Source organism: Dromaius novaehollandiae, chromosome 35 (genome assembly GCF_036370855.1).
Source record: "Dromaius novaehollandiae isolate bDroNov1 chromosome 35, bDroNov1.hap1, whole genome shotgun sequence".
NCBI classification, from domain to species: domain Eukaryota; kingdom Metazoa; phylum Chordata; class Aves; order Casuariiformes; family Dromaiidae; genus Dromaius; species Dromaius novaehollandiae.
Genome location: NC_088134.1, coordinates 236,432 through 263,779, shown reverse-complemented (window position 1 = coordinate 263,779; position 27,348 = coordinate 236,432). Strand labels below are relative to the sequence as shown.

The 27,348-nt window shown below is 68.4% G+C and overlaps 3 protein-coding genes across 3 annotated transcripts; all 3 read left to right on the top strand.

The window, feature by feature from the left end:
• Positions 1-344: 344 nt before the first annotated feature.
• RELA (RELA proto-oncogene, NF-kB subunit) lies at positions 345-8,972 on the top strand. The gene is given in 12 exon segments (XM_064503153.1): positions 345-591; positions 1,079-1,123; positions 1,373-1,563; positions 2,279-2,427; positions 2,939-3,030; positions 3,640-3,774; positions 4,330-4,434; positions 5,012-5,224; positions 6,276-6,356; positions 7,096-7,182; positions 8,268-8,666; positions 8,669-8,972. Coding segments are annotated over 12 exon segments (1,719 nt in total). The 5' UTR covers positions 345-581; the 3' UTR covers positions 8,881-8,972.
• A 961-nt stretch (positions 8,973-9,933) lies between these two features.
• On the top strand, positions 9,934-13,800 carry DRAP1 (DR1 associated protein 1). Its single transcript, XM_064503176.1, has 7 exons — positions 9,934-10,142; positions 10,808-10,880; positions 11,406-11,499; positions 12,208-12,327; positions 12,549-12,639; positions 13,117-13,193; positions 13,494-13,800. The coding sequence occupies exons 1-7, from the start codon at positions 10,101-10,103 to the stop codon at positions 13,603-13,605; spliced, it is 609 nt and encodes a 202-aa protein (XP_064359246.1). The 5' UTR covers positions 9,934-10,100; the 3' UTR covers positions 13,606-13,800.
• Positions 13,801-15,725: 1,925 nt separating this feature from the next.
• Positions 15,726-27,208, top strand: LOC112996845 (solute carrier family 22 member 6-A-like). Its single transcript, XM_064503164.1, has 11 exons — positions 15,726-15,839; positions 19,664-20,001; positions 21,231-21,334; positions 21,447-21,601; positions 22,661-22,829; positions 22,960-23,083; positions 23,161-23,276; positions 25,233-25,447; positions 25,746-25,854; positions 25,959-26,162; positions 27,046-27,208. Exons 2-11 carry the CDS (start codon positions 19,669-19,671, stop codon positions 27,125-27,127), a joined length of 1,611 nt encoding a protein of 536 aa, XP_064359234.1. The 5' UTR covers positions 15,726-15,839; positions 19,664-19,668; the 3' UTR covers positions 27,128-27,208.
• The last annotated feature ends 140 nt before the right edge of the window (positions 27,209-27,348 follow it).

Here is a 27,348-nt window from a genome sequence, read left to right as displayed (position 1 = left end):
ACCGGGGACCCCACCTTATGGAGCGCTCTCCCCCCGTGGTGGAGCCCCCCCCCGATACCGGGGACTCCCTCCCATACTGGGGACTCCCCCCGTATTGGAGCCCCCCGATACCGGGGACCCCCTCCCATACCGGGGACCCCCCCCCATTACAGGGTACCCCCCCCCTTATGGAGCCCTCCCCGATACCGGGGACCCCCCCCCGTTATGTCCCCCCCCCGGTTTCGCCCTCTCCCGTCTCTTCGCCTTTCTCCGCGGGCCGCAATTGCCCCCCGCTCCCTGCCGCGCGGCCCCGCCCCCTCATTTGCATACGGGCGGGGCGGGGGGCGTGGCCGCGGAGCGGGCGGGGGCGTGGCCGGCCCCGAGGGGGAGGGGGCGTGGCCTTCCCGGCAGCGCCGGTCACGTGGCGCCGCGGCACTTCCGCGAATGGCGACGCGGTAGCGGCGGGGCCCGAGCGGCGGCGGCGGCGGCGGCGGCGCGGGACGAGCGCGCCCGACTCCGGCCCCGCCCCCCCGCCCCGCCCCCGGCACCGGGGCCGCCCCCCCCGCTCCGCTCCCCCCCCCAAAACACCCCACCGGGCCAAGATGGACAACGGTGAGTGCCCCTCCCCCACCCCCGGGCCCGGCCCCTCCCCCACCCCTTTCCACCGGGACGGGGCGGGGGGGGGGTCGCTCGAGGCTCCCCCCGGTATCGGTGGCGGCTCCTCGGGCTGTGACGTCAAGCCGTCGTGACGTCAGGGGCTCCCCCGCCTTTCCCCGGAGTTGCCGCCGGCCGTCAGTAGGTTTCAGAGTTAACCGGGGAGGGGGATGTTGGGGGGGGCGGAGGGTTCCCCCGTCACGTGACGCCGCGGCGTGCGCGCCCGTTAGGTGCGTTACGGTAGCGCCGGGGCGGCGCCGCGCCCTTCCCGCAATGCTCCTGGTAGGGGCGCAGGAAAAAGCGGGGCACTGCCGTAGCTCCTCTAAGAGAGGCGCAGGACATTTTCGCGATGCTGCCTGCACCCCCGCCCCCACCCGTCACGGGGCGGCCGGGGGGGCCCCGGCGTCCGGGCCCGGCCCCCCCCGACGCCCCCGTCTCCCCCCAGCCGATCTCCTGCCCTTCCTCCTGCCGCAGGACTGGGGCCTCCAGGGTGAGTAGGGGCCCAGGAGTCCGGGGCGGGGGGAGAGGGCGACCCTGGGGATTGGCGGGGGCACGGGGGCGGGGCCCGGACGCCTGGGCCCCCATGGGGGGGGCTCGGACACCTGGGTCCCCCGGGGAGTGGGGCGGGGGACGGCGATGCCAGGACACGTGGGTCCCGGGGGGGGGCCGGGGGTGCCCGGACGCCTGGGCCCCTGTGGGGCGTTTTGGGGCACTCCCGGACGCCTGGGCCCCTCGGCAGAGCCGGGGGGGGCCTCGCCCGGACGCCTGGGCCCCTTCGCCGAGCCGGGGGGGGGCGTCCCCTTCGTGGAGATCATCGAGCAGCCGAAGCAGCGGGGGATGCGGTTCCGCTACAAGTGCGAGGGCCGCTCGGCCGGCAGCATCCCCGGGGAGCACAGCACCGACACCACCAAGACCCACCCCACCATCCGGGTGAGTCCCAGTATGAACCAGTACAAACCAGTATAAACCAGTATGGACCAGTACCCCACTCCTGCAGCCTCCCAGAGCCCCCCGCAGCCTCCCAGAGCCTCCCCCGGCCCCCCCGGCCCCGGGGAGCACAGCACCGACACCACCAAGACCCACCCCACCATCCGGGTGAGTCCCAGTATGAACCAGTGCAAACCAGTATAAACCAGTACAAACTAGTATAAGCCAGTATAGACCAATACGGACCGGTAACTCCCCTGCCGCGGCCTCCCAGAGCCTCCCCCGGCCCCCCCGGCCCCAGGGAGCACAGCACCGACACCACCAAGACCCACCCCACCATCTGGGTGAGCCCCAGTACAAACCAGTATGGACCAGTGACCCCCCCAGGGCCTCCCAGTAACCCCCCAGTCCCTCCAGCAGCCAGCACTGGGGCTCCGGGCCTCCCCCAGGCACCTGGGTCCCCCAAGGGACTGGGATGGGGGGGTCAGGCCATCCCCGGACGCCTGGGCCCCCCCGGGGAGTGCCACACCTGGAGGAGGGGGTTGCCCGCCCGGACGCCTGGGCCCCTCACGCTCTCCCTCGGCAGGTGAACAACTACCAGGGCCCGGCCCGGACGCCTGGGTCCCCCAGGGGGTGCCATACTTGGGGGGGGGGGGGTTGCCCACCCGGACGCCTGGGCCCGCCCGGACGCCTGGGCCCCTGCCGCTCCGTCCCGCAGGTGAACAACTACCGGGGCCCGGGGCGGGTGCGGGTGTCGCTGGTGACCAAGGAGGCGCCGCACCGGCCGCACCCGCACGAGCTGGTGGGCAAAGACTGCCGCGACGGCTACTACGAGGCCGAGCTGGCGCCCGAGCGCAGCGTGCACAGGTGAGCCGGACGCCTGGGCCCCCCCGGACGCCTGGGCCCCGCGCGCCTGGGCCCCCCGGACGCCTGGGCCCCGGGGGATGGGGTGGGGGGGGGGACGCCTGGGTCCCTTGTGGCTCCCTGGCGTTTCGGAGCCTGGTTGCTGGTTATATCCGTGGGTTGGCTCGGGGGCCCAGGCGTCCGGGGAGGGGCCCAGGCGTCCGGGGAGGGACCCAGGCATCCGGGGAGGGGCCCAGGTGTCCGGGGAGGAGCCCAGGCATCCGGGGAGGGTCCCAGGAGCGTGGGGGGAGTCCCGGACACCTGGAGGGGCCCCGGCGTCCGGGGGGCCCAGGCGTCCGAGGAGGGACCCAGGCATCTGGGGAGGGACCCAGGTGTCCAAGGAAGGGCCCAGGCGTCCGGGGAGGGTCCCACGTGTCCGGGGAGGGTCGCAGCCCCCCGGGAGGGTCCCAGGAGCGTGTGGGGGGGGCCCTGGCATCTGAGGAGGGGCCCCGGCGTCCGGTGACGCCCCCGGCAGCTTCCAGAACCTGGGCATCCAGTGCGTGAAGAAGCGGGAGCTGGAGGCGGCCGTGGCCGAGCGCATCCGCACCAACAACAACCCCTTCAACGGTGCGCTGGGGGCACTGGGGCCACTGGGAGGCAACTGGGAGGCAACTGGGGGGCAACTGGGGCTGACTGGGAGGCGCTGGGGGGCTTCTGGGGGAGCACTGGGAGCACTGGGAGGCACTGGGGCTGACTGGGAGGCGCTGGGGGGCTTCCAGGGAGGGTACTGGGAGGGATGGAGTGGTTACTGGGAGCACTGGGAGGGCTGGGGGGGCCCTGGGGGATTTCTGGGTGGGTTATTGGGGGCACTGGGAGGGGTGGGTGTTACTGGGAGCACTGGGAGGTGGTACTGGGAGCACTGCAAAGTTATTGGGGTGCCTGAGAGGAGCCCTGGGGGGTTACTGGGGGCTTACTGGGAGCACTGGGGGGGTCCTTGGCTGCTCCCAGGGCATTACTGGGAGCACTGGGTGCTACTGGGAGGCCCTGGGGGGTTACTGGATGGGGTTATTGGGAGCACTCGGGGATCCCAGGGGGTTACGGGGGGGATAACTGGGAGCATTGAGGGGATCCTAGGGATAACTGGGAGCACTGGGGGGGTCCTGGGGTAACTGGGAGCGCCGGGGGGTGCACTGGGGGGGTGTTACTGGTGGTGACTGGTGTGCACTGGTGGCGCAGTGCCCCCGGAGGAGCAGCGGGGCGACTACGACCTGAACGCGGTGCGGCTCTGCTTCCAGGTGTGGGTGCGGGACGGGGGCGCGGGGGGGCTGCGCCCGCTGCCCCCCGTCCTCTCCCAGCCCGTCTACGACAACCGTGAGTCCCCCCGCGACACGCTAAGCACACGCTAAGCACACGCCACGCATATGCCAGGCACATGCTAAGCACACACCACGCACACGCTAAGCACATGCCATGCACGTGCCATGGACACACTACGGACATGCCACACATGCCAAGTACACGGCAAGCACCCGCGACTCTGCCACGTGCGTTTTATTGCATGTGGAGCGCTGGGACACGTGTCGTCACGTGTGGGGCCCTGACCCACGCATGTCCTCATGTGTTATCACATGTGGGGGGCTGGCACATGTGTGTTATCACATATTAATGCGTGTTGTAGTATGTGCGGCACTGACCCATGCGTGTCATTGCATGCCATCGCGTGTGGGGTGCTGAGACACGTGTGTCATCGCGTGTTATTGCATGTGGAACGCTGAGACACGTGTGTTGTTGTGTGTTGTCATGTGTGGGGTCCTGACCCACGTGTGCATCGCATGTCATCGCGTGTTGTCGCGTGTGGGGCGCCGAGACACGCGTGTGGTCGCGTGTTGTCACGTGTGCGTCGCTGACACGCGTGTGCCGCGCCAGGCGCCCCCAACACGGCGGAGCTGAAGATCTGCCGCGTGAACCGCAACTCGGGCAGCTGCCGCGGCGGCGACGAGATCTTCCTGCTCTGCGACAAGGTGCAGAAAGGTGAGCCGGACGCCTGGGCCCCTCCCGGACGCCTGGGCCCCTCCCTGGATTCCTGGGTCCCTCTAAGGTGCCAGGGTCCCCCCGGACACCTGGGCCCCCTCTCGGACACCAGGGCCCTCCCGGACGCCTGGGTCCTTCCCGGGACACTTGGGCTCTCCCTGGACGCCTGGGTCCTTCCCGGACGCCTGGGTCCCTGCTCGGACGCCTGGGCCCGTCCTGGATGCCGGGGCTCCCTCCCGGACGCCTGGGTCCTTCTGAGGTGCCAGGGTCCCTCCCGGACGCCTGGGCCCCTCCTGGATGCCAGGGTCCCTCCCCGGACGCCTGGGTCCTTCTTGGACACCAGAGTCCTCCCGGACGCCTGGGCCCCCTCCCGGACGCCTGGGCCCGCCGGGTGACACGCGTGTCCCCGCCGAGGCCATCGAGGCGCGCTTCTCGGCGGAGGGCCGGGAGGCCGAGGGCTCCCGTCGGTCGGGACGCCGGGGTCCGCCCGGACGCCTGGGCCCGTCCCGGACGCCTGGGCCCGCGGGGGACGCCGGGGACGCCTGGGCCCGCCCGGGTGACGCGCGTGTCCCCGCAGAGGACATCGAGGTGCGCTTCTCGGCGGAGGGCTGGGAGGCCAAGGGCTGCTTCTCGCAGGCCGACGTGCACCGGCAGGTCGCCATCGTCTTCCGCACGCCGCCCTTCCGGGAGCCGGCGCTCCGGGCGCCCGTCACCGTCCGCATGCAGCTCCAGCGGCCCTCGGACCGCGAGCGCAGCGAGCCCATGGACTTCCGCTACCTGCCCCACCACGGTGAGCCCCCCCCGGGGGTCCCTGGGGGACGTTGGGGGTCCCTGGGGGTCATTGGGGGTCCCTGGGGGTCATTGGGGGTCCCTGGGGGTCCCTGGGGGTCATTGGGGGTCATTGGGGGTCCCTGGTGGCTCTTGGTGGCCCATGGACTTCCACTACCTGCCCCACCACGGTGAGCCCCCCCCGGGGTCCCTGGGGGACGTTGGGGTCCCTGGGGGTCATTGGGGGTCCCTGGGGGTCCCTGGTGGCTCCTGGTGGCCTTGGTGGCCCATGGACTTCCGCTACCTGCCCCACCACGGTGAGCCCCCCCCGGGGTCCCTGGGGGTCCCTGGGGGTCATTGGGGGTCCCTGGGGGTCCCTGGGGGTCATTGGGGGGCATTGGGGGGCATTGGGGGTCCCTGGTGGCCTTGGTGGCCCATGGACTTCCGCTACCTGCCCCACCACGGTGAGCCCCCCCCGGGGTCCCTGGGGGTCCCTGGGGGTCATTGGGGGTCCCTGGGGGTCATTGGGGGTCCCTGGGGGTTATTGGGGGTCCCTGGTGGCCTTGGTGGCCCATGGACTTCCGCTACCTGCCCCACCACGGTGAGCCCCCCTGGGGGTCCCTGGGGGTCATTGGGGTCACTGGTGGTCATTGGGGGTCCCTGGGGGACGTTGGGGGTCATTGGGGGTCCCTGGTGGTCCCTGGAGGTCCCCAGTGTCCCCAGTGTCCCCGGTGGTCCCTGGTGGCCCCGGAGGTCCCCAGTGTCACCGGCATGCCGGTGTCCCTGGTGTCCCCGTGTCCCCGGTGTCCCCATGTCCCTGGTGGCCCTGGAGGTCCCCAGTGTCCCCGGTGTCCCCGGTGGTCCCTGGTGGTCCCTGGAGGTCCCTGGTGTCCCCGTGTCCCTGGTGGTCCCTGGTGGCCCTGGAGGTCCCCAGTGTCACCGGCATGCCGGTGTCCCCGGTGTCCCCGGTGTCCCCGGTGTCCCCGCATCCCCGGTGTCACTGGTGTCCCCGGTGGTCCCTGGTGGCCCCGGAGGTCCCCGGCGTCACCGGTGTCCCCTGTCCCCGGCGGCAGGTGACTTCCACTGCATCGAGGAGAAGCGCAAGCGGACGCGGGAGACCTTCAAGTCCTTCGTGCAGAAAACGCCCTTCGCAGGTGGCCGGAACGGGCCGAAACCGGGCGGAAACGGGCAAAACGGGGGGGCCACGGGGCTGGGGGGCTCCGCCAGCGGGTCTCGGGGTCCCGGGGGGGAGTTGGGGGAAAATTGGGGTCCCTGGGGGGATTTGGGAGGGTATTTGGGGTCCCTGGGGGGGAGTTGGGGGCTATTTGGGGTCCCTGGGGGAGGATTTGGGGGATATTTGGGGTCCCTGGGGGGATTTAGGGGTCCCTGGGGCAGTACTGGGGTCCCTGGGGGGGCATTTGGGGGATATTTGGGGTCCATGGGGGTATTTGGGGTCCTTGGGGGGGTATTTGGGGTCCTGGGGGGTATCTGGGATCCCTGGGGGGGGGATTTGGGGGTCCCTGGGGCAGTATTGGGTTCCCTGGGGGGTATTTGGGGTCCCGGGGGGGTATTTGGGGTCCATGGGGGGATTTGGGGGTCCCGGGAGGGTATTTGGGGTCCCGGGGGGGTATTTGGGGTCCATGGGGGAATTTGGGGGTCCCTGGGGGGGTATTGGGGTCCTGGGGGGGGTATTTGGGGTCCCCAGGGGTATTTTGGGTCCTGGGGGAGGAATTGGAGTCTCGGGAGGGGCTTGGAGGGTATTTGGGGTCCCCAGGGGGTATTTGGGGTCCTGGGGGGGATAGTTGGTGTCTGGGGGGGGGGAATTGGGGGTCTCTGGGGGGGGGTGATGCCGGGGGTCCAGACCCCCACTGACGGCGCTGCCCCCCCCCCCAGGCCCGGCGCCCCCCGAGCCGCGGCCCCCCCGGCGCATCGCGGTGCCGACGCGGCCCGGCCCGGCCCCCCGCGCCCAGCCCGGCCTCGGTGAGCGGGGGGGGGCAATGGGGGGGCGGAAATGGGGGTCTGGGGGGGCAAAATGGGGGTCTGGTCTGGGGGGGGAAATGGGGGGTCTGGGGGGGGCAAAATGGGGGTCTGGGAGGGGAAATGGGAGTCTGGGGGGGAAATGGGGGGTCTGGGGGGGCAAATAGGGGCCAGGGGGGGCAAATGGGGGTCTGGGGGGGCAAATGGGGGGCCTGGGGGGGCAAATTGGGGTCTGGGGGTCAAATGGGGGTCTGGGGGGGCAAATAGGGGGCCTGGGGGGCAAATGGGGGGTCTGGGGGGGGCAAATTGGGGTCTGGGGGGCAAATGGGGGGTCTGTGGGGCAAATTGGGGTCTGGGGGGCAAATGAGGTGTCTGGGGGGGCAAAATGGGGGGTCTGAAGTGCAAATAGAGGGCCTGGGGGGGGCAAATGAGGGGTCTAGGGGGGCAAATTGGGGGGTCGGGGGGGCAAAATGGGGCTTGGGGGGCAAATGGGGGGGTCTGAACTGCAAATGGAGAATCGGGGGGGGTAAATGGGGGGTCTGGGGGGCAAATGGGGGGTCTGGGGGGGCGGAAATGGGGGTCTGGGGGGGGAAATGGGAGTCTGGGGGGGGCAAATGGGGGGTCTGGGGGGGCGGAAATGGGGGTCTGGGGGGGGAAATGGGAGTCTGGGGGGGGAAATGGGGGTCTGGGGGGGCAAATGGGGGTCTGGGGGGGCAAATAGGGGCCAGGGGGGGCAAATGGGGGCCTGGGGGTCAAATGGGGGTCTGGGGGGGGCAAATTGGGGGCCTGGGGGGCAAATGGGGGGTCTGGGGGGGCAAATTGGGGTCTGGGGGGGCAAATGAGGTGTCTGGGGGGGCAAATTGGGCGTTCTGAGGTGCAAATAGAGCACCTGGGGGGGCAAATGAGGGGTCTGGGGGGGCAAATTGGGGGGTCGGTGGGGCAAAATGGGGCCTGGGGGGCAAATGGGGGGGTCTGAACTGCAAATGGAGAATCGGGGGGGGTAAATGGGGGGTCCGGGGGGGGACAAACGGGTTCTGGGGGGGGGTCTGAACTCGGGGCTCCCCCAATTCAGGGCCCCCCCCTTTCAGCCCCTCTCCTTGCAGCTCTCCTGCCCCCCGCGGCCCCCGCGGCCCCCCCGGCCTTCGCCTTCGGGGCCCCCCCCGCCGCCGCCGCCGCCCCGCCGCCCGCCGCCGCCCCCCCCCTCGCCCCCCCGGGGGCCGTTTTGGGGGCGAAGGCGCCGCTTTTGGGGCCGCCCGAGGCCGAGCACCTCTCGCAGGCGCTGCTGCAGCTGCAGTTCGAGGACGGGGGGGGCGGCGGGGGCGGCGGCCCCCCCCCGCCGGGCCCCCCCCCGCCCCCCCTCGACCTGGACCTGGGGGCGCTGCTGGCCGACGGCCCCTTCCCGGCCCTCGACACCATCAACGCCGCCGACTTCCAGCGGCTCCTGGGGGGCCCCGAGCCGCCGCCCCCCCCCGCCGCCGCCCCCCCGAGCCCGGCGGCCCCTTCGGGGGCGGGGGGGGGGGCGGCTTCGGCGGCCCCCCCACGCTGCTCGCCTACCCCGAGGCCATCGCCCGGCTGGTGCAGGGCCAGCGGCCCGGCGGCGCCCCCCCCGCCGAGGAGCCGCCCCCCCCCGAGGAGCCCCCCCTGCCCTCCCTGGGCGACCTCGACTTCGCCGCCTTCCTCAGCCACTTCCCCTCCACCTAGGGGGTGCGGGGGGCAACTGGGGGGCACTGGGAGCCGCTGGGGGGTGACTGGGGGGCGACTGGGAGAGACTGGGGGGCGACTGGGGGGCACTGGAAGCTGCTGGGGGGTGACTGGGAGCGACTGGGGGGCACTGGGAATGACTGGGAGCGACTGGGGGGTGACTGGGAGCAACTGGGGGGCGACTGGGGGACACTGGGAGCCGCCGGGGGGTGACTGGGAGCGACTAGGAGATGACTGGGAGCCACTAGGGGGCACTGGGAGCAACTGGGGGGCAGTTAGGAGTGACTGGGAGCTGCTGAGGGGCGACTGGGAGCGGCTAGGGGGCAACTGGGAGCGACTGGGAGTGGCTAGGGGGCGACTGGGAGTGACTGGGGGGTAACTGGGAGTGACTGGGGGGCAACTGGGAGCTGTTGGGGGGTGACTGGGGGGCAGCTGGAAGCGACTGGGGGGCACTGGGAGCAGTTGGGGGGTGGCTGGGGGAAACTGGGAGCAACTGGGAGTGACTTAGGGGGCACTGGGAGCGACTGGGGGGCAACTGCAGGGTGCTGGGGGCTGACTAGGAGCTACTGGGGGGCAACTGGGAGCAACTGGGACCTCCCACCCCCTGCCCCCCCGAGGAGGGCGGGGTCCCAGCATGCCCCGCCTCACCCTCCCTTGGCTCCTCCCCCCGAGGCCAACCAGCCAATGGGAGGCGGCTCCTCCCCCTTCTCCCCCCTCCTCCCCCGAGCAAGCATTATCCCCCCCCCCACCGCAGTGCCTTGGCCGGGGCGTTCCCGGCCCCCACCCCCCCCCCGCGCCCGGCCCGGGGGGGGCGGGGCCTTGTGTAGAGCCGGTTTGACGCTTCCTAATAAACGATCAAACGCCGCCCGGACGCCTGGGCCCTTGGGGCGGGGGGAGGGGGGACCCGGAAGCCTGGGCTCCCCGGGGCGGGGCCTAACGCGGAAGCGTCGAACCCGGAAGCGGTGCGGCGTTGATTGACAGGGGGAGGTGGGCGAGGCGCCGGGCGGAAGGGGCGGGGCCGGCGGTGATCGGCAGGGGGAAGTGGGCGCGGCGCCGGGCGGAAGGGGCGTGGCGCGGCGCCGGAAGGGGCGGGGCGCGCAGCGGGGAGGGCTCAGGCCGCGCCGGAGGCAGCGGCCGCGCCGGGGAGCGGGGGGAGCCGCCGCCGCCGCCGCCGCCGCCCGGGGGGGGCCGGGGCCGGGGCCGGGGCCGCCGCCGCGGCGATGCCGAGCAAGAAGAAGAAATACAACGCGCGGTTCCCGCCGGTGAGCGGCGACCGGGGGCGGGGGGGGCCGGGCCGGGCCGCGCTTCCGCCGGGGCCGCCGGGTCGCCATGGCAACCGCTGGGGGGTGGAAGGGCCGCGCTTCCCCCCTCAATGGATCCCGGCTCCCCTCAGGTGGAAGGAGGGGGCGGGGCTTGCGGCGGGGCGGGGCCTCCCCTCAGGGTCGCCTCGGGAGGCTCCCGGGGGCGGGGCCAGGAAGAGGGGGCGGGGCTTCGGGAAAGGGGCGGGGTCAGAGCTCCATCCCCACCCCCAGGCCTGGTTTAAAGGAGGGGGCTTGCTTGGGGGCGGGGCCTCGTGGATGGGCGGGGCTTGGGATGGGGCGGGGCCAGGGCGCTTTTGCCAACCCCAAGCCTGCTTTAAAAGGGGGAGGGGCTTGGGGCGGGGTTTCAGTGAGGGGCGGGGCCAAGGCTGCCTCGCTGCCCCCAGGTCTGGTCTAACAGGCTGGCGGGGGGTGGGGCTTGCTTGGGGGCGGGGCCTCGTGGGTGGGCGGGGCAGGGGCGGGGCCAGGACTGCCTCTCCATCCCCAGGTCTGTTTTAACACGCTGGTTTGTTGGGGGGGGGCTGTTTGGGGGCGGGGCCTCGGGGAGGGGTGGGTTTTGTGGGGGCGTGGCCTCCCCGGTGGGCGGGGCCTGAGGGTGTGGCCCGCAGGCGCGCATCAAGAAGATCATGCAGACGGACGAGGAGATCGGCAAGGTGGCGGCCGCCGTCCCCGTCATCATCTGTATCCTGCACCCGGACGCCGGGGCCCCGCAGGGCGGGGGGGGAGGCGGGGCCCGGACGCCTGGGCCCCCCGGGAGCAGCCCCGGACACCTGGGTCCCTCGGGAGGTGACGGGTCCCACAGGGAGGGTCCCGGACGCCTGGGTCCCCCGGATGCTTGGGCCCCTGGGAGCAGGCCTGGACACCTGGGTACCCTGGGAGCAGCCCCGGACGCCTGGGCCCCCGGACGCCTGGGCCCCCTGGGAGCAGCCCCGGACACCTGGGTCCCTCGGGAGGTGACGGGTCCCACAGGGAGGGTCCCGGATGCTTGGGCCCCTGGGAGCAGGCCTGGACACCTGGGTACCCTGGGAGCAGCCCCGGACGCCTGGGTCCCCCGGGAGGTGATGGGTCCCACAGGGAGGGTCCCGGACGCCTGGGTCTCCGGGGGGGTGGGGTCCCCCGGACGCCTGGGTCCCCTGGGGGGGTGGCGGGGCCCGCGGGGGGGCTCCCGGACGCCTGGGCCCCGCCGGCGGCTCCTTAGCGGCGCAGCGCGGGCGCTGGAGCTCTTCCTGGAGTCGCTGCTGCGCAAGGCCTGCCACGTCACGCAGGCGCGCAACGCCAAGACCATGACCACCTCCCACCTGTGAGCCCCCCGGACGCCGGGGCCCCTGGGGGGGGGGAGGGGGCGTGCCTGGATCCCTGGGGGGGTGGAGGAGGGATCCCCGGACGCCTGGGCCCCTCCCCGGACGCCTGGGCCCCCTCCCCGCTCTGCAGCGCCTCAGTTTCCCTATGGGCCTCTGAGGACGCAGGGGAGGGGGTGGGGCTTAAGCAGGGGGTGGGGCCTGTCCAAGGGGTGGGGCCTATCCAGGGGGTGGGGCTTAATCAGGGGCGGGGCTTAGATGGAACTGGGGCCCCAGGACTGGTTGGGAGGAGAAGGGGGTGGAGCCTAGCCCAGGGGGTGGGGCCTGTCCAGGGGGTGGGGCTTAACTGGGGGTGGAGCCTATGCAGGGGGTGGGGCTTAATTGGGAGCAGGGCTTGGTTGGGCCCCAGGCCTGGTTGGGAAGGGAAGTGGGTGGAGCCTACTTCAGGGGTGGGGCTTAGCCAGGGGGTGGAGTTTAGGGGAGGGGCTTGTATGGGTGGAGCTTAGCCAGGGGGTGGGGCTTAGCCAGGAGGGGGCGGGGCCTGGCCTGGGTGGGAGGGGGAGCTGGGACTGGGTGCCAGGAGGGGGTGGGGCCTCATGTGGGGGGTGGAGCCCGAGTGGAGGGGGAGGAGCCTGGGCAGGGGGTATGGCCTGGCCTGGGGGCGTGGCCCGGCCTGGGGGCGTGGCCTGATGGCGGCCCCGCCCCCGCAGGAAGCAGTGCATCGAGCTGGAGCAGCAGTTCGACTTCCTCAAGGACTTGGTGGCGGCGGTGCCCGACATGCAGGGCGAGGGCGAGGAGGGGGCCGCCGAGGGCGAGCGCCCCCCCCGCAGGTGAGCCGGACGCCGGGGCCCCCCCGGACGCCTGGGCCCCGTCCCGGGCGCCTGGGTCCCCCAGGGTGGGTGCAGGGAGCGCTGGGAGCACCCGGACGCCTGGGCCCCTCCTGGATGCCTGGGCCCCTCCTGGATGCCTGGGTCCCCCGGGGCGGGTGCGGGGGGCGTGGGGGGTGCCCGGACACCTGGGCCCCTCCCGGACGCCTGGGTCCCTCGCACAGGGGCCGCCGCCCGGGCGCCGGCCGCAGGAACGGGGGCCCCGGCGCCAAAAGCAAAGACCCCAAACAGTCGGGCACCGACTCGGAGCAGGAGGTGAGGCCGCCCGGACGCCTGGGCCCCATGTTGGGGTGGGGGGGAGGGAGCACCTGGACGCCTGGGCCCCCGTTGTTGGGTGCCCGGACACCTGGGTCCTTCTGGGTGGGTGATGGAGCCCCTCCCGGATGCCTGGGCCCCTCACGGGGGTGGAAATTGGGCTCCCCCGGACACCTGGGACCCTCCAGAGGGGGGATCGGACCCCCCCAGACTCCTGGGCCCCTCTGGGGGGGCGATCGGAACCCCCCAGACACCTGGGTCCCTCTGGGGGTGGGATTGGACCCCTCCCGGATGCCTGGGCCCCTCCGGAGGGGGGATCAGACCCCCCCAGACTCCTGGGGCCCTCCGGGGGGGCGATTGGACCCCCCCAGACGCCTGGGCCCCTCCGATGGGGGAATCGGACCCCCCCGGACGCCTGGGCCCCTCCGGGGGGAGATCAGGCCCCCCCGGACGCCTGGGCCCCTCGCGCTGCCCCAGGAGGACTCGGAAGACAGCGACAGCGACGGGGACGAGGAGGCGCCGCCCCCCCCCGGGCGACCCCTGCCCTTCGCCAGGTACCGCCGCCCGGACGCCTGGGCCCCTCGGGGGGGGGTTAAACTCCCTGGACACCTGGGCACCTTTGGGGGGGTGGGGAGGAGCAGGGACACCCGGATGCCTGGGTCCCTTTGGGGTGGGGGGGCATTAAACTCCCCAGATGCCTGGGCCCCTTGCAGGGGGGGGGCAGGGACACCCGGATGCCTGGGCCCTTTCGGGGGGGGGTGAAACTCCCCGGACACCTGGGCCCTTTTGGGGGGGGGGGCGGCTCAGCTCTTCCGGACGCCTGGGCCCGCTGACCCCCCCCGCCCCCCCCACAGCCCGCCGGCCCCCTTCGCACCGCCGCTGCCGCCGGGGGGGCTGCCGCCCGCCCCCGGCCCCCCCCGGGGCGCCGCCGAGGAGGAGGAGGAGGAGGAAGACTACGACTCCTAGCGCCGGGGCCCCGCGCGGTACTGGGAGCACTGGGAGCACTGGGATCCCCCCCGGCACCGGCGCAGCGCCCGGCGGCTCGGCCCGGACGCCTGGGCCCGCGCGGGGGGGGGGGTGGCGGGGGGGGGGGTTGGGGCCGTTTTAAGGCGTCTCGGGGGGTTTTGTATCGCCTCAATAAAAGCCGCAGTTTCAATAGAAGCGGGAGGGGGCGGCGCCCGGACGCCTGGGCCCCCGGGGGTGGGGGTCACCCGGATGCCTGGGCCCCCCAGGGTTGGGATCACCCGGACGCCTGGGCCCCCTGGGTCACCCGGACGCCTGGGCCCCCGGGGGTGGGGGTCACCCGGACGCCTGGGCCCCCTGGTGTGGGGGGGGGGGGGCCACCCGGACGCCTGGGCCCCCCCCGCGCTGCCCCTCTGGACCAGCCAGGGCTCGGCGCCGCGCATGCGCGCTGGGCTGCGCGGGCGAGGGGGCGTGGCCTGGCCGCAGAGGGGGCGGGGCTCAGAGCGCGCGAGGCTCCGCCCCTCCCGGCGGCAGCGGCAGGATCTGCGCATGCGCCTCCCTCCCCCCCCCCACCCCGGGCCCGGGGCTGCTGCGCGGCGCCGCGGCCGCCAGAGGGCGGCAGAGACCCGGCGGGGCCGCCCGCGGCCATGGGGGGCTATAGGGGCCCATAGGGGGCTGTGGAGCGTCTATAGGGGCCCATAGGGGGCTACAAGGGGGCTATAGGGGCCCATAGGGGGCTGTGGGGGACCTATAGGGGCCCATGGGGGACCATAGGGGGCTACAAGGGGGGCTATAGGGGCCCATAGGGGGCTACAAGGGGGGCTATAGGGGCCTATGGGGACCATAGGAGGCTACAAAGGGGTCTATAGGGGGCTGTGGGGGACCTATAGGAGCCCATGGGGGACCACAGGGGGCTACAAGGGGGTCTGTAGGGGCCCATAGGGGGCTGTGGGGACCTATAGGGGCCTATGGGGACCATAGGAGGCTACAAAGGGGTCTATAGGGGGCTGTGGGGGACCTATAGGGCCCCATGTGGGACCACAGGGGGCTACAAGGGGGTCTATAGGGGCCCATAGGGGGCTGTGGGGACCTATAGGGGCCTATGGGGACCATAGGAGGCTACAAAGGGGTCCATAGGGGGCTGTGGGGGACCTATAGGGGCCCATGGGGGACCACAGGGGGCTACAAGGGGGTCTATAGGGGCCCATAGGGGGCTGTGGGGGACCTATAGGGGCCCATGGGGGACCACAGGGGGCTACAAGGGGGTCTATAGGGGCCCATAGGGGCTATGGGGGATCTACAGGGGCCCATGGAGTATTCATAGGGGGCTCTAGGGGATCTATAGGATGTCCATAGGAGGCTATGGGAGCGTATCAGTGTCTGCATAGAGCTATGGGGTAGCTGTAGTAGCCCATGGGGTATCCATAGGGAACTATAGGGGCCTATAAAGTGCCCATATGTGGGTATAAGGGGATCTATAGGAAGCTATGTGCTATGTATAAGGAGCTATAAGGAGGCTTATTGGGCCACTGCATCCTATAGAGGGATATTGAGTACCCAGAGGTGCCTCAAGGGAACCATAGAGGATCTATAGGGGCCCTGGGGCATCTTGGGGGGGGTATCAAGTATCTGTAGAAGGCTCTGGGCTACGTATTGGGGCCTATAGGCTTTTTCAGGGGCTATAAGGGATCTGTAGGAGCCCATAGAGGCGCTATGGGTACCCATACGGCATCTCGGGGGGCATCAGAGCGTCTGTAGGGGGCTCCCAGGTGTCTATAGGGGATCCATAGGGGGCTACAGGGGCCAATGGAGACCTTAGGGGGAGGTATGGGGGATCCATAGGGAGCTATAGGGGCCCACTGGAGCCCTTGAGAGGGGTATAGGGGATCCATAGGGAGCTATAGGGGCCCATAGGGAGCTATAGGGGCCCCCAGGAGGGGCTATGGGGGCTCTGTAGGGGATCGCAGGGAGGTTATGGGGTTGGGGGGGGGTCACGCAGGCGGGCCCAGGCATCCGGGCGGGCCCAGGCGTCCGGGCGAGCTCCCGCGGCGCTGGAATCCCCCCCCCCCCCCCCCCGGGGCCTCGTTAATCCCTTCCCGGCGCCGGTGAAAGTTCGAGCCACCGAGCCGGATCTAACGGGAGGGGACGGGGACGGGGACGGGGACGGCCACCGCCTGCACCTGGGGACAGCGACGGGGACGGGGACAGCGCCGGGGCCCCCCGCCCCCCCAGCACAGGTACCCCGGCCCCGCGCGGGGGACGGCGACACGGTGGGGGGACATCAGAGAAGGGTTGGGGACGTCGGCGAGGGGTTGGGGACCTCAGAGAGGGGTTGGGGACATCGATGAAGGGTTGGGGACATCGGCTGGGGACGTAGGAGCAAACTGGGGACCCTTGGGGACATCGGCAAAGGGGAGACAGGGACAGGTTGGGGACCTCAGCAAAGGGCTGGGGACATTGGCAAAGGGTTGGGGACCTCAGAGAGGGGTTGGGGACATCGATGAAGGGTGGGGGACCCCGTGGAGGGACGGGGACCAGGATGGGTTGGGGACATGCAGGAGGGGACGGGGACCAGGATAGTTTGGGGACACCAGAGAAGGGTTGGGGACATCAGCGAAAGGTTGGGGACATCAGCCAGGGGACGTAGGAGCAAACTGGGGACCCTTGGGGACATCGGCAAGGGGACAGGGACACCTCAGGGGAGACAGGGACAGGTTGGGGACCTCAGCAAAGGGTTGGGGACATTGGTGAAGGGTTGGGGACCTCAGAGAGGGGTTGGGGACCTTGTGGGGGGACAGGGACCGGGATGGGTTGGGGACATGCAGGAAGGAATGGGGACCAGGACAGGTTGGGGACCAGGACAGGTTGGGGACATCACAGAAGAGTTGGGGACATCAGTTAAAGGTTGGGGACATCAGAGAAGGGTTGGGGACATTGGCGAAAGGTTGGGGACATTGGCCAGGGGACGTAGGAGCAAACTGGGGACCCTTGGGGACATTGGCAAGGGGACAGGGACACCTCAGGGGAGACAGGGACAGGTTGGGGACCTCAGCAAAGGGTTGGGGACCTCAGCAAAGGGTTGGGGACATTGGTGAAGGGTTGGGGACATCGGTGAAGGGTTGGGGACATCAGCTGGGGACGTAGGAACAAACTGGGGACCCTTGGGGACATTGGCAAGGGGATGGGGACACCTCAGGGGAGACAGGGACAGGTTGGGGACCTAAGCAAAGGGTTGGGGACCTTGGTGAAGGGTTGGGGACGTCGGTGAGAAGACACAGCACCTGCCTGGGGACACTGAGGAGATGGGGACAAGGGGCCCTTGGGGACATCTGCAAGGACATGGGGACACTTGGGGGGACAAGGACCAAGACAGGTTGGGGACATTCATGGGGGGGACACAGGGACGAATTGGGGACATCGAGGAGGGAACAGGGCCCAGGACGGGTTGGGGACATGTCAAGACGTCAGGGAGGGGACAGGGACTGTCACCCTGGGGCCAGCGGTGCTGCAGCTGGCCGGATGTCCCTGTCCCCGGGGAGCCATGACGGGGGGGGGGGGACAGGACAGGGGCCACCGGGGAGGGGACAAGGGCTGGGACACACTGGGGACATCAGCAGGGGACACTGGGGAGGGGACAGGGACGTTGGGGAGGGGCTGGGGACATGGGGGCAGGGCTGGTGCCACCATCGCCGAGCCGCGTCCCCTGCCGTCGCCGTGTCCCCCCTGTGCGTGACCCGTGTCCCCATGTCCCCATGTCCGTGTCCCCATCCCGGTGCTCACGTCTGTGCCTGACCCGTGTCCCTGCGGTCCCTGTGTCCCCATGTCCCCAAGTCCCTGTGGCAGCAGGTGCCAGCGTGGTCCCCATGTCTCCGTGTCCCCATGTCCCCCATATCCTCCATGTCCTCCATGTCCCTCCATGTCCCCTGTGTCACCCCATGTCACCATGTCACCCCGTGTCCCCAGGCAGGATGAGCTTTGTGGCGGTGCTGGCCCAGGTGGGCGGCGCGGGGCCCCATGTCCCCTGTGTCCCCCATGTCCCCCGATGTCCCCATGTCCCCCATGTCCCCTGTGTCCCCCATGTCCCCCATGTCCCCCGTGTCCCCCATGTCCCTCCATGTCCCCCGATGTCCCCCGATGTCCCCAGGCAGGATGAGCTTCGCGGCGGTGCTGGCCCAGGTGGGCGGCGCAGGGCCCCATGTCCCCCATGTCCCTCCATGTCCCTCCATGTCCCCCATGTCCCGGTGTCACCTGATGTCCCCATGTCCCCCCCTGTCCCCCGGTGTCCCCTGATGTCCCCAGGCAGGATGAGCTTCGCGGCGGTGCTGGCCCAGGTGGGCGGCACGGGGCCCCATGTCCCCCATGTCCCTCCATGTCCCCGGGTCCCCCGATGTCCCCTGATGTCCCCGTGTCCCCCGGTGTCCCCAGGCAGGATGAGCTTCGCGGTGGTGCTGGCCCAGGTGGGCGGCATGGGGCCTCATGTCCCCCGTGTCCCCCGATGTCCCCGTGTCCCCCATGTCCCGGTGTCACCTGATGTCCCCATGTCCCCCCCTGTCCCCCGGTGTCCCCTGGTGTCCCCAGGCAGGATGAGCTTCGCGGCGGTGCTGGCCCAGGTGGGCGGCGTGGGGCCCCATGTCCCCCATGTCCCCCATGTCCCCCATGTCCCCGGGTCCCCCGATGTCCCCTATGTCCCCCATGTCCCCTGATGTCCCCGTGTCCCCCGATGTCCCCAGGCAGGATGAGCTTCGCGGCGGTGCTGGCCCAGGTGGGCAGCGCAGGGCCCCATGTCCCTCCATGTCCCCCGTGTCCCTCCATGTCCCCCATGTCCTCCATGTCCCCCCATGTCCCCCGTGTCCCTCCATGTCCCCATGTCCCCATGTCCCCCGTGTCCCCCATGTCCCCCATGTCCTCCATGTCCCTCCATGTCCCCCGTGTCCCCCGTGTCACCTGATGTCCCCATGTCCCCCCCTGTCCCCCAGTGTCCCCCGATGTCCCCAGGCAGGATGAGCTTCGCGGCGGTGCTGGCCCAGGTGGGCGGCATGGGGCCCCATGTCCCCCATGTCCTCCATGTCCCTCCATGTCCCCCGTGTCCCCCGTGTCACCTGATGTCCCCATGTCCCCCCCTGTCCCCCAGTGTCCCCCGGTGTCCCCAGGCAGGATGAGCTTCGCGGCGGTGCTGGCCCAGGTGGGCGGCGTGGGGCCCCATGTCCCCCATGTCCCCCATGTCCCCCATGTCCCCCATGTCCCCGGGTCCCCCGATGTCCCCTATGTCCCCCATGTCCCCTGATGTCCCCGTGTCCCCCGATGTCCCCAGGCAGGATGAGCTTCGCGGCGGTGCTGGCCCAGGTGGGCAGCGCAGGGCCCCATGTCCCTCCATGTCCCCCGTGTCCCTCCATGTCCCCCATGTCCTCCATGTCCCCCCATGTCCCCCGTGTCCCTCCATGTCCCCATGTCCCCATGTCCCCCGTGTCCCCCATGTCCCCCATGTCCTCCATGTCCCTCCATGTCCCCCGTGTCCCCCGTGTCACCTGATGTCCCCATGTCCCCCCCTGTCCCCCAGTGTCCCCCGATGTCCCCAGGCAGGATGAGCTTCGCGGCGGTGCTGGCCCAGGTGGGCGGCATGGGGCCCCATGTCCCCCATGTCCCCCATGTCCCCCATGTCCCCATGTCCCCATGTCCCCCGATGTCCCCTGATGTCCCCGTGTCCCCCGATGTCCCCAGGCAGGATGAGCTTCGCGGCGGTGCTGGCCCAGGTGGGCGGCATGGGGCCCCATGTCCTCCATGTCCTCCATGTCCTCCATGTCCCCCATGTCCTCCATGTCCTCCATGTCCCCGTGTCCCTCCATGTCCCCCATGTCCCCCATGTCCCCCATGTCCCCCGATGTCCCCTATGTCCCCCATGTCCCCTGATGTCCCCCCGTGTCCCCCGGTGTCCCCAGGCAGGATGAGCTTCGCGGCGGTGCTGGCCCAGGTGGGCGGCACGGGGCCCCATGTCCTCCATGTCCCCCATGTCCCGGTGTCACCTGATGTCCCCATGTCCCCCCGTGTCCCCCGGTGTCCCCAGGCAGGATGAGCTTCGCGGCGGTGCTGGCCCAGGTGGGCGGCATGGGCCGCTTCCAGGCGCTGCACACGGCGCTGCTGGTGCTGCCGCTGCTGCTCATGGCCAGCCACAACCTGCTGCAGAACTTCACGGCGGCGGTGCCCCCCCACCGCTGCCGCCCCCCGGCCGCCCCCAACGCCACCCGCGGCCCCAACGGCACCCGGGGGGGGCCCCCGCCGCCCCCCGCCGCCCCCCCCGAGCTGGGGCCCTGCCGGCGCTACGCGGCCCCCAACGCCACCGAGCCCTGCCGCGACGGCTGGGACTACGACCGCAGCGTCTACGTGGCCACCATCGTCTCCGAGGTGGGGCGGGGCGGGGGAGAGGGACGGAGGGAGGGAGGGAGAGGGAGGGACGGAGGGATGGAGAGGGAGGGGTGGAGATGGAGAGGGAGGGGTGGAGATGGAGGGATGGAGATGGACCTGGAGGGATGGAGAGGGAGATGGAGGAAAGGAGAGGTGGAAGGGTGGAGAGGGGAAGATGGAGGGATGGAGATGGAGAGATGGAGGCATGCAGAGGTGGAAGGGTGGAGAGGGGAAGATGGAGGGATGGAGATGAAGAAATGGAGAGCTGGAAGGGTGGAGAGGGGAAGATGGAGGGATGGAGGTGGAGGCATGGCGAGGTGGAATGCTGGAGATGGAGGGATGGAGGGATGGAGATGGAAAGATGGAGGGATGGAGCTGGAGGGATGGAGCAGAGAGATGGAGACATGGAGAGATGGAGCTGGAGGGATGGAGGCATGGCGAGGAGGAAGGGTGGAGTGGGAAGATGCAGGGATGGAGATAGAAAGATGGAGGGATGGAGCAGAGAGATGGAGACATGGAGAGATGGAGCGGGAGAGATGGAGGCATAGAGAGATGGAAGGGTGGAGATGGGAAGATGCAGGGATGGAGATAGATGGAGGGATGGAGGGATGGAGATGGAAAGATGGAGGGATGGAGCTGGAGGGATGGAGCAGAGAGATGGAGACATGGAGAGATGGAGCGGGAGAGATGGAGACATGGAGAGGTGGAAGCATGGAGAGGGGAAGATGGAGGGATGGAGCTGGAGAGAGGGAGCTGGAGGGATGGAGCTGGGAGATGGAGGCATAGAGAGGTGGAAGGGTGGAGATGGAGAGGTGGAGGGATGGAGATGGATGAAGATGGAAGTTTATGGGAATGGCAAAATGGCGAGATGGAGATGGTGAGATTCAGATGGAGGGATGGAGATGGAAGGATGGAGCTGGAGCTGTATGGGGATGGAGGGATGGAAGTAGAGGGATGGAGATGGCGAGACAGAGCTGTACATTGATGGAGGGATGGAGATAGCTGGAGATGGAGGAAGAGCAATGGAAGGATGGAGAGCTGGAGCTTTATGGGGAGGGATAGCGATGGCGGGATGATGGAGAGCGAAACGGAGGGATGGAGCTGTGTGGGGTGGCGGGACGGACGGGCTGAAGCTTTGGGTGAGGAGCAATCAGCTGGAGGAAGAGCGGGATGAGAGGAAGGAGGGCGGGCTGGCGCGAGCCCTCCCGCCGGCGCCGTCCCTCCCGCAGTGGGACCTGGTCTGCGGCTACCGGCAGCTGCGGCAAATGGCCCAGTCCATCTACATGGCCGGGGTCCTGGTGGGTGCCCTGGTCCTGGGCAGCCTCTCGGACAGGTAAGAGCAGCCGGGCCCTCCCGTGCCTCAGTTTCCCCATCGGGAAGCTGCCCAGCGGCTCCCAGTGCCTCCCAGTGCCTCCCAGTGGCTCCCAGCGGCCTCCATGTTGCAGGTTCGGGCGCAAGGCCCTGCTGATGTGGTCCTACCTGCAGCTGGGGGTGACGGGCACCTGCGCCGCCTTCGCCCCCAACTACGCGGCCTACTGCGTCTTCCGCTTCGCCAGCGGCATGGCCCTCTCCGGCTTCGGCCTCAGCGTCGCCTGCCTGGGTGAGGCCGCGGTGGCCCTGGGACAGGGGAGGTGGCCCCGTGGCTGCGGATGGGGACGTCCTAATGGCCATGGATGGGGACATCCCAGTGGCCACAGATAGGGACAACCCCATGGCCATGGATGGGGATACCTTGGTGGCCATGAATGGGGACATCCCAATGGCCACGGATGGGGACAACCCCATGGCCATGAATGGGGACATCCCAATGGCCACGGATGGGGACAACCCCATGGCCACGGATGGGGACAACCCCATGGCCATGGATGGGGACAACCCCATGACCACGGATGGGGACTTCCCAATGGCCACGGATGGGGACAACCCCATGGCCATGAATGGGGACATCCCAATGGCCACGGATGGGGACAACCCCATGGCCATGGATGGGGACAACCCCATGGCCATGGATGGGGACAACCCCATGACCACGGATGGGGACTTCCCAATGGCCACGGATGGGGACAACCCCATGGCCATGGATGGGGACAACCCCATGACCACGGATGGGGACTTCCCAATGGCCATGGATGAGGACAACCCCATGGCCATGGATGGGGACATCCCAATGGCCACGGATGAGGACAACCCTATGACCATGGATGGGGACATCCCAATGGCCATGGATGGGGACAACCCCATCACCACAGATGGGGACATCCCAATGGCCACGGATGAGGACAGCCCCATGGCCATGGTTGGGGACATCCCAATGGCCATGGATGAGGACAACCCCATGTCCATGAATGGGGACATCCCAATGGCCATGGATGAGGACAACCCCATGTCCATGAATGGGGACATCCCAATGGCCACGGATGAGGACAACCCCATGTCCATGAATGGGGACATCCCAATGGCCATGGATGAGGACAACCCCATGTCCATGAATGGGGACATCCCAATGGCCACGGATGAGGACAACCCCATGGCCATGGTTGGGGACATCCCAATGGCCACGGACGAGGACACGCCATGGGGACGTGTCCCGACCCGGCGGCACCACGTGCGCAAGTTGGTCCCAGAGGGGGAAACCGAGTCACGCGGCGCTTCCTTGCAGTGGTGGAGTGGATCCCCACGCCCTACCGCGCCATCACCGTGGCCATCACCGGCTTCGCCTACACCCTGGGCCAGATCCTGCTGGCCGGCGTGGCCTACGCCGTCCCCCACTGGCGCTGGCTCCAGCTCGCCGTCTCCCTGCCCTTCTTCTTCTTCCTCCTCTACTCCTGGTAGGGGCGTCCCGGACGCCTGGGTCCCTTTGGGGGGTGGGGTGGGGGAGCAGGGCCCCCCTCCCGGGGCCGGTGGGGCGTGTGGGGCGCTCGTCCCGCCCCCGTGCCTCAGTTTCCCCGGTGGCCGCAGGTGGCTGGCCGAGTCGGCCCGGTGGCTGGTGCTGTCGGGGAAGGCGGAGACGGCGGTGAAGGTCCTGCAGCGCGTGGCCAGGATAAACGGGAGAGCGGAGGAGGGGGAGAAGATCACGGCGGAGGTACGGTGGCCCCGGCGGGGTCTCCAGGCCGGGACGGCCTCGGTGTCCCCCCGCCAACCGCTCCCGCCCGCCGGCAGATCCTCAAGGCCGACATGCAGAAGGAGTTGGCGGGCATGAAGTCGTCCTACACCGTCTCCGACCTGGTCCGGACCCCGGCCATCCGGCGCATCTTCCTCTGCCTCTCCATCGTCTGGTGGGGACGGAGGGATGGGGCGGGGAGGGAGGGGCGGATTGGGACGGAGGGAGAGGGGAAAGGAGGGGTGGATATGTGGATGGATGGATGAGTGGATGGGTAGGTGGATGGATGGATGGATGGATAAGTGGATGGATGGATAGATAGGTAGATGGGTGGATGGATAAATGTGTAGGTGCGTGGATGGATGGGTAGATGGATGGATGGACAGATGAGCAGGTGGATGGATAGGTGGGTAGGTGGATGGATAGATGGGTAGGTGGGTGGATGGATGGGTAGGTGGGTGGATGGATGGGTAGGTGGATGGATAGATGGGTAGGTGGGTGGATGGATGGGTAGGTGGGTGGATGGATGGGTAGGTGGATGGATAGATGGGTAGGTGGGTGGATGGATGGGTAGGTGGGTGGATGGATGGGTAGGTGGATGGATAGATGGGTAGGTGGATGGATAGATGGGTAGGTGGGTGGATAGATGGGTAGGTGGGTGGATAGATGGGTAGGTGGGTGGATGGATGGGTAGGTGGGTGGATAGATGGGTAGGTGGGTGGATGGATGGGTAGGTGGGTGGATGGATGGGTAGGTGGGTGGATAGATGGGTAGGTGGGTGGATGGATGGGTAGGTGGACAGATGAGTAGGTGGATGGATAGATGGGTAGGTGGGTGGATAGATGGGTAGGTGGGTGGATAGATGGGTAGGTGGGTGGATGGATGGGTAGGTGGGTGGATAGATGGGTAGGTGGGTGGATGGATGGGTAGGTGGGTGGATGGATGGGTAGGTGGGTGGATAGATGGGTAGGTGGGTGGATGGATGGGTAGGTGGACAGATGAGTAGGTGGATGGATAGATGGGTAGGTGGATGGATAGATGGGTAGGTGGGTGGATGGATGGGTAGGTGGGTGGATGGATGGGTAGGTGGATGGATGAGTAGGTGGATGGATAGGTGGGTAGGTGGATGGATGGATGGATGGATGGATAAGTGGACAGATAGATGGATGGATAGGTGGGTAGGTGGATGGATAGATGGGTAGGTGGGTGGATGGATGGGTAGATGCATGGATGGACAGATGAGTAGGTGGATAGAAAGGTGGGTAGGTGGATGGATGGATGGATGGATGGATGGATAGGTGGGTAGGTGGATGGATAGATGTGTAGGTGGGTGGATGGATGGGTAGGTGGATGGATGAGTAGGTGGATGGATAGGTGGGTAGGTGGATGGATGGATAGGTGGGTGGATGGATGGATAGATGGACAGATGAGTAGGTGAATGGAAAGGTGGGTAGGTGGATGGATGGATGGATGGATGGATGGATAGGTGGGTAGGTGGATGGATAAATGTGTAGGTGCGTGGATGGATGGGTAGATGGATGGATGGACAGATGAGCAGGTGGATGGATAGGTGGGTAGGTGGATGGATGGATGGATGGATAAGTGGACAGATGGATGGATAGGTGGGTAGGTAGATGGATAGATGTGTAGGTGGGTGGATGGATGGGTAGATGGACAGATGAGTAGGTGGATGGAAAGGTGGGTAGGTGGATGGATGGATAGATGGATGGATGGATGGGTGGATGGATGGATGGATAGATGGGTAGGTAGATAGATGGGTAGGTGGGTGGATGGATGGGTAGATGGACAGATGAGTAGGTGAATGGAAAGGTGGGTAGGTGGATGGATGGATGGATGGATGGATGGATAGATGGGTAGGTGGGTGGATGGATGGGCAGATGAGTAGGTGGGTAGATGGGTGGATAGATGGAGGGATGGACAGACAACCAGAGAATCGAGCCATCCCTCCCCAGCAGCGTTGTCCTCCAGGCGAGACCCCATGCAGTGTCCCACGGGGTGGACACACCCCAGGGCAACCGGAGAGGCCACCTCGTGCAAGGCCACCACACTGTCCCCGCGCGACGAGGCCCCATGCGAGGCCCTCACCGCGTTTCCCACCTCCCCGCTGCAGGTTCTGCATCAGCTTCTCCTACTACGGGCTGGCCATGGACCTGCAGAACTTCGGGGTCAGCATTTACCTCATCCAGGTGATCTTCGGCGCCGTCGACTTCCCGGCCAAAGTGGTGGTGACCATCTCGCTGAGCTACATCGGCCGGCGGGTGACGCTCGTGGTGTCCCTCCTCTCGGCGGGGCTGGTCATCATCGCCAACATCTTCGTCTCCACAGGTTAGGGGGGGACGGAGGGACCGGGAAGGGGGGACATGGCAGGTCAAGGCCACCCATCCGTCCATCTGCGTCTCTATCCATCCTTCCCTCCGTCTAACCAACCAACCAACCATCTCTTCACTGCCTACTCGTCCCTCCTTCCATCCAATCATTCTTCCGCTCGTTTTATCCATCCATCCAACCATCTCCTCCCTCCGTCCCTGCCCCCACCCGTCCGTCCCCCCCCCCGGGAATCCCGGCCGAGGCCACGCGTGGGGCCGAGCGCGGAGGCCATCGCGGACCTCCCCGCGCCCCGCAGAGCTCCAGACCGTGCGCACGGCGCTGGCCGTCATCGGCAAGGGCTGCCTCTCCGCCTCCTTCAACTGCGTCTTCCTCTTCACCACCGAGCTCTACCCCACGCCCATCCGGTGAGCCCGCCCGTCCCCAGTGCCCCACGGCGGGGCAGGGCCCACGGGGCACCTCCCTGCCCCACGGCAGCCCCCCGCTCACCCCGCGGCCCTCCCCACCGCAGGCAGACGGGGCTGGGCTTCGGCAGCACCATGGCGCGGGTGGGCGGCATCGTGGCGCCGCTGGTGAAGATGATGGATGAGTACTACCCCTTCGTGCCCCCCGTGGTCTACGGGGCGGTGCCCATCCTCTCGGCTGTGGCGGCCGGCTTCCTCCCCGAGACCCTCAACGTGCCGCTGCCCGACACCATCGAAGAGGTGGAGACCAGGTGGGCGCGCGGTGGATGGAGGGATGGACAAACGGATGGATGGATTGGTGGACAAAGGGGTGGGTGGGTGGAAAAATGGATGGTTGTGTTCATGGATGGATGGGTCAATGGATGGACAAGTAGATGGATGGACTGATAGATGGGTGGGTGGAAAAATGGACAGTTGTGTTCATGGATGGATGGGTCAATGGACAGATGGATGGACAAGTAGATGGATGGATTGATAGACAAATGGGTGGGTGGACAGGTGGAAAATGGAGGGATGTGTTGGATGGGTGGACAAGTGGATGGATGGACTGATAGACAAATGGGTGGGCTGTCGGCTGGACAAATGGTTGGATGATTGGATGAGTTGATGGTTGGATAGATGGTGGGTAGACGAATGGATGGAGGGATGTGTTGGTGGGCAGATGGACAGACTGGAAGTCAAGTGGGTGGGTTGTTGGGTAGATGGACAGATGGAGGGAGGTGTGGGTGGGCAGACGGATGGACTGGAAGACAAATGGGTGGGTTGTTGGGTAGATGGATGGATGGAGGGAGGTGTGGGTGGACAGACGGATGGATTGGAAGACAAGTGGGTGGGTTGTTGGGTAGATGGATGGATGGAGGGAGGTGTGGGTGGGCAGATGGATGGATTGGAAGACAAGTGGGTGGGTTGTTGGGTAGATGGATGGATGGAGGGAGGTGTGGGTGGGCAGATGGATGGATTGGAAGACAAGTGGGTGGGTTGTTGGGTAGATGGATGGATGGAGGGAGGTGTGGGTGGGCAGATGGATGGACTGGAAGACGAAGAGACGGGTTTTTGGATGGACGGATGGACTGGAGGATGCGTGGTGGCTATTTGGGTGGACGGATGGAAGCCCCTCGTCTTCCTCCCCTCCAGGTACAAACAGAAGCAGATGGAAGACACCAAGGAGAAGATCCCGCTCCAGGCCCAGGACAAAGCCCTGCAGAAGGAGGCTTGAGGGGCTCCAGAGGGGGCTTGACCACCCCCCCCACCCCCCCCCGGCCGGGCCCCCACGGGAATAAAGCAGCTCTTCCGCAGCGCCGCTGTCTCAGGGTTTCGGCATCCCATAACCCGGCGCCCCATAACCCCGTGTCTGGGGTTACCCCGATAATGGGGCACCCCATAACCACCCATGTCCGGGGTCACCTCCATGATGTGACACCCCATAACCCTGTGTTT

What these genes read in the sequence shown, in the direction of transcription:
- DRAP1 (XM_064503176.1), top strand. Translation starts at nt 10,101, where the DNA reads ATGCCGAGCAAGAAGAAGAAATACAACGCGCGGTTCCCGCCG. An exon ending in ACCATGACCACCTCCCACCT is followed by an intron (nt 11,500 to 12,207) that starts GTGAGCCCCCCG and finishes CCGCCCCCGCAG; the next exon opens with GAAGCAGTGCATCGAGCTGG. An exon ending in GGCGAGCGCCCCCCCCGCAG is followed by an intron (nt 12,328 to 12,548) that starts GTGAGCCGGACG and finishes TCCCTCGCACAG; the next exon opens with GGGCCGCCGCCCGGGCGCCG.
- LOC112996845 (XM_064503164.1), top strand. Translation starts at nt 19,669, where the DNA reads ATGAGCTTCGCGGCGGTGCTGGCCCAGGTGGGCGGCATGGGCCGCTTC. An exon ending in TGGCCACCATCGTCTCCGAG is followed by an intron (nt 20,002 to 21,230) that starts GTGGGGCGGGGC and finishes TCCCTCCCGCAG; the next exon opens with TGGGACCTGGTCTGCGGCTA. An exon ending in ATCGAAGAGGTGGAGACCAG is followed by an intron (nt 26,163 to 27,045) that starts GTGGGCGCGCGG and finishes CCTCCCCTCCAG; the next exon opens with GTACAAACAGAAGCAGATGG.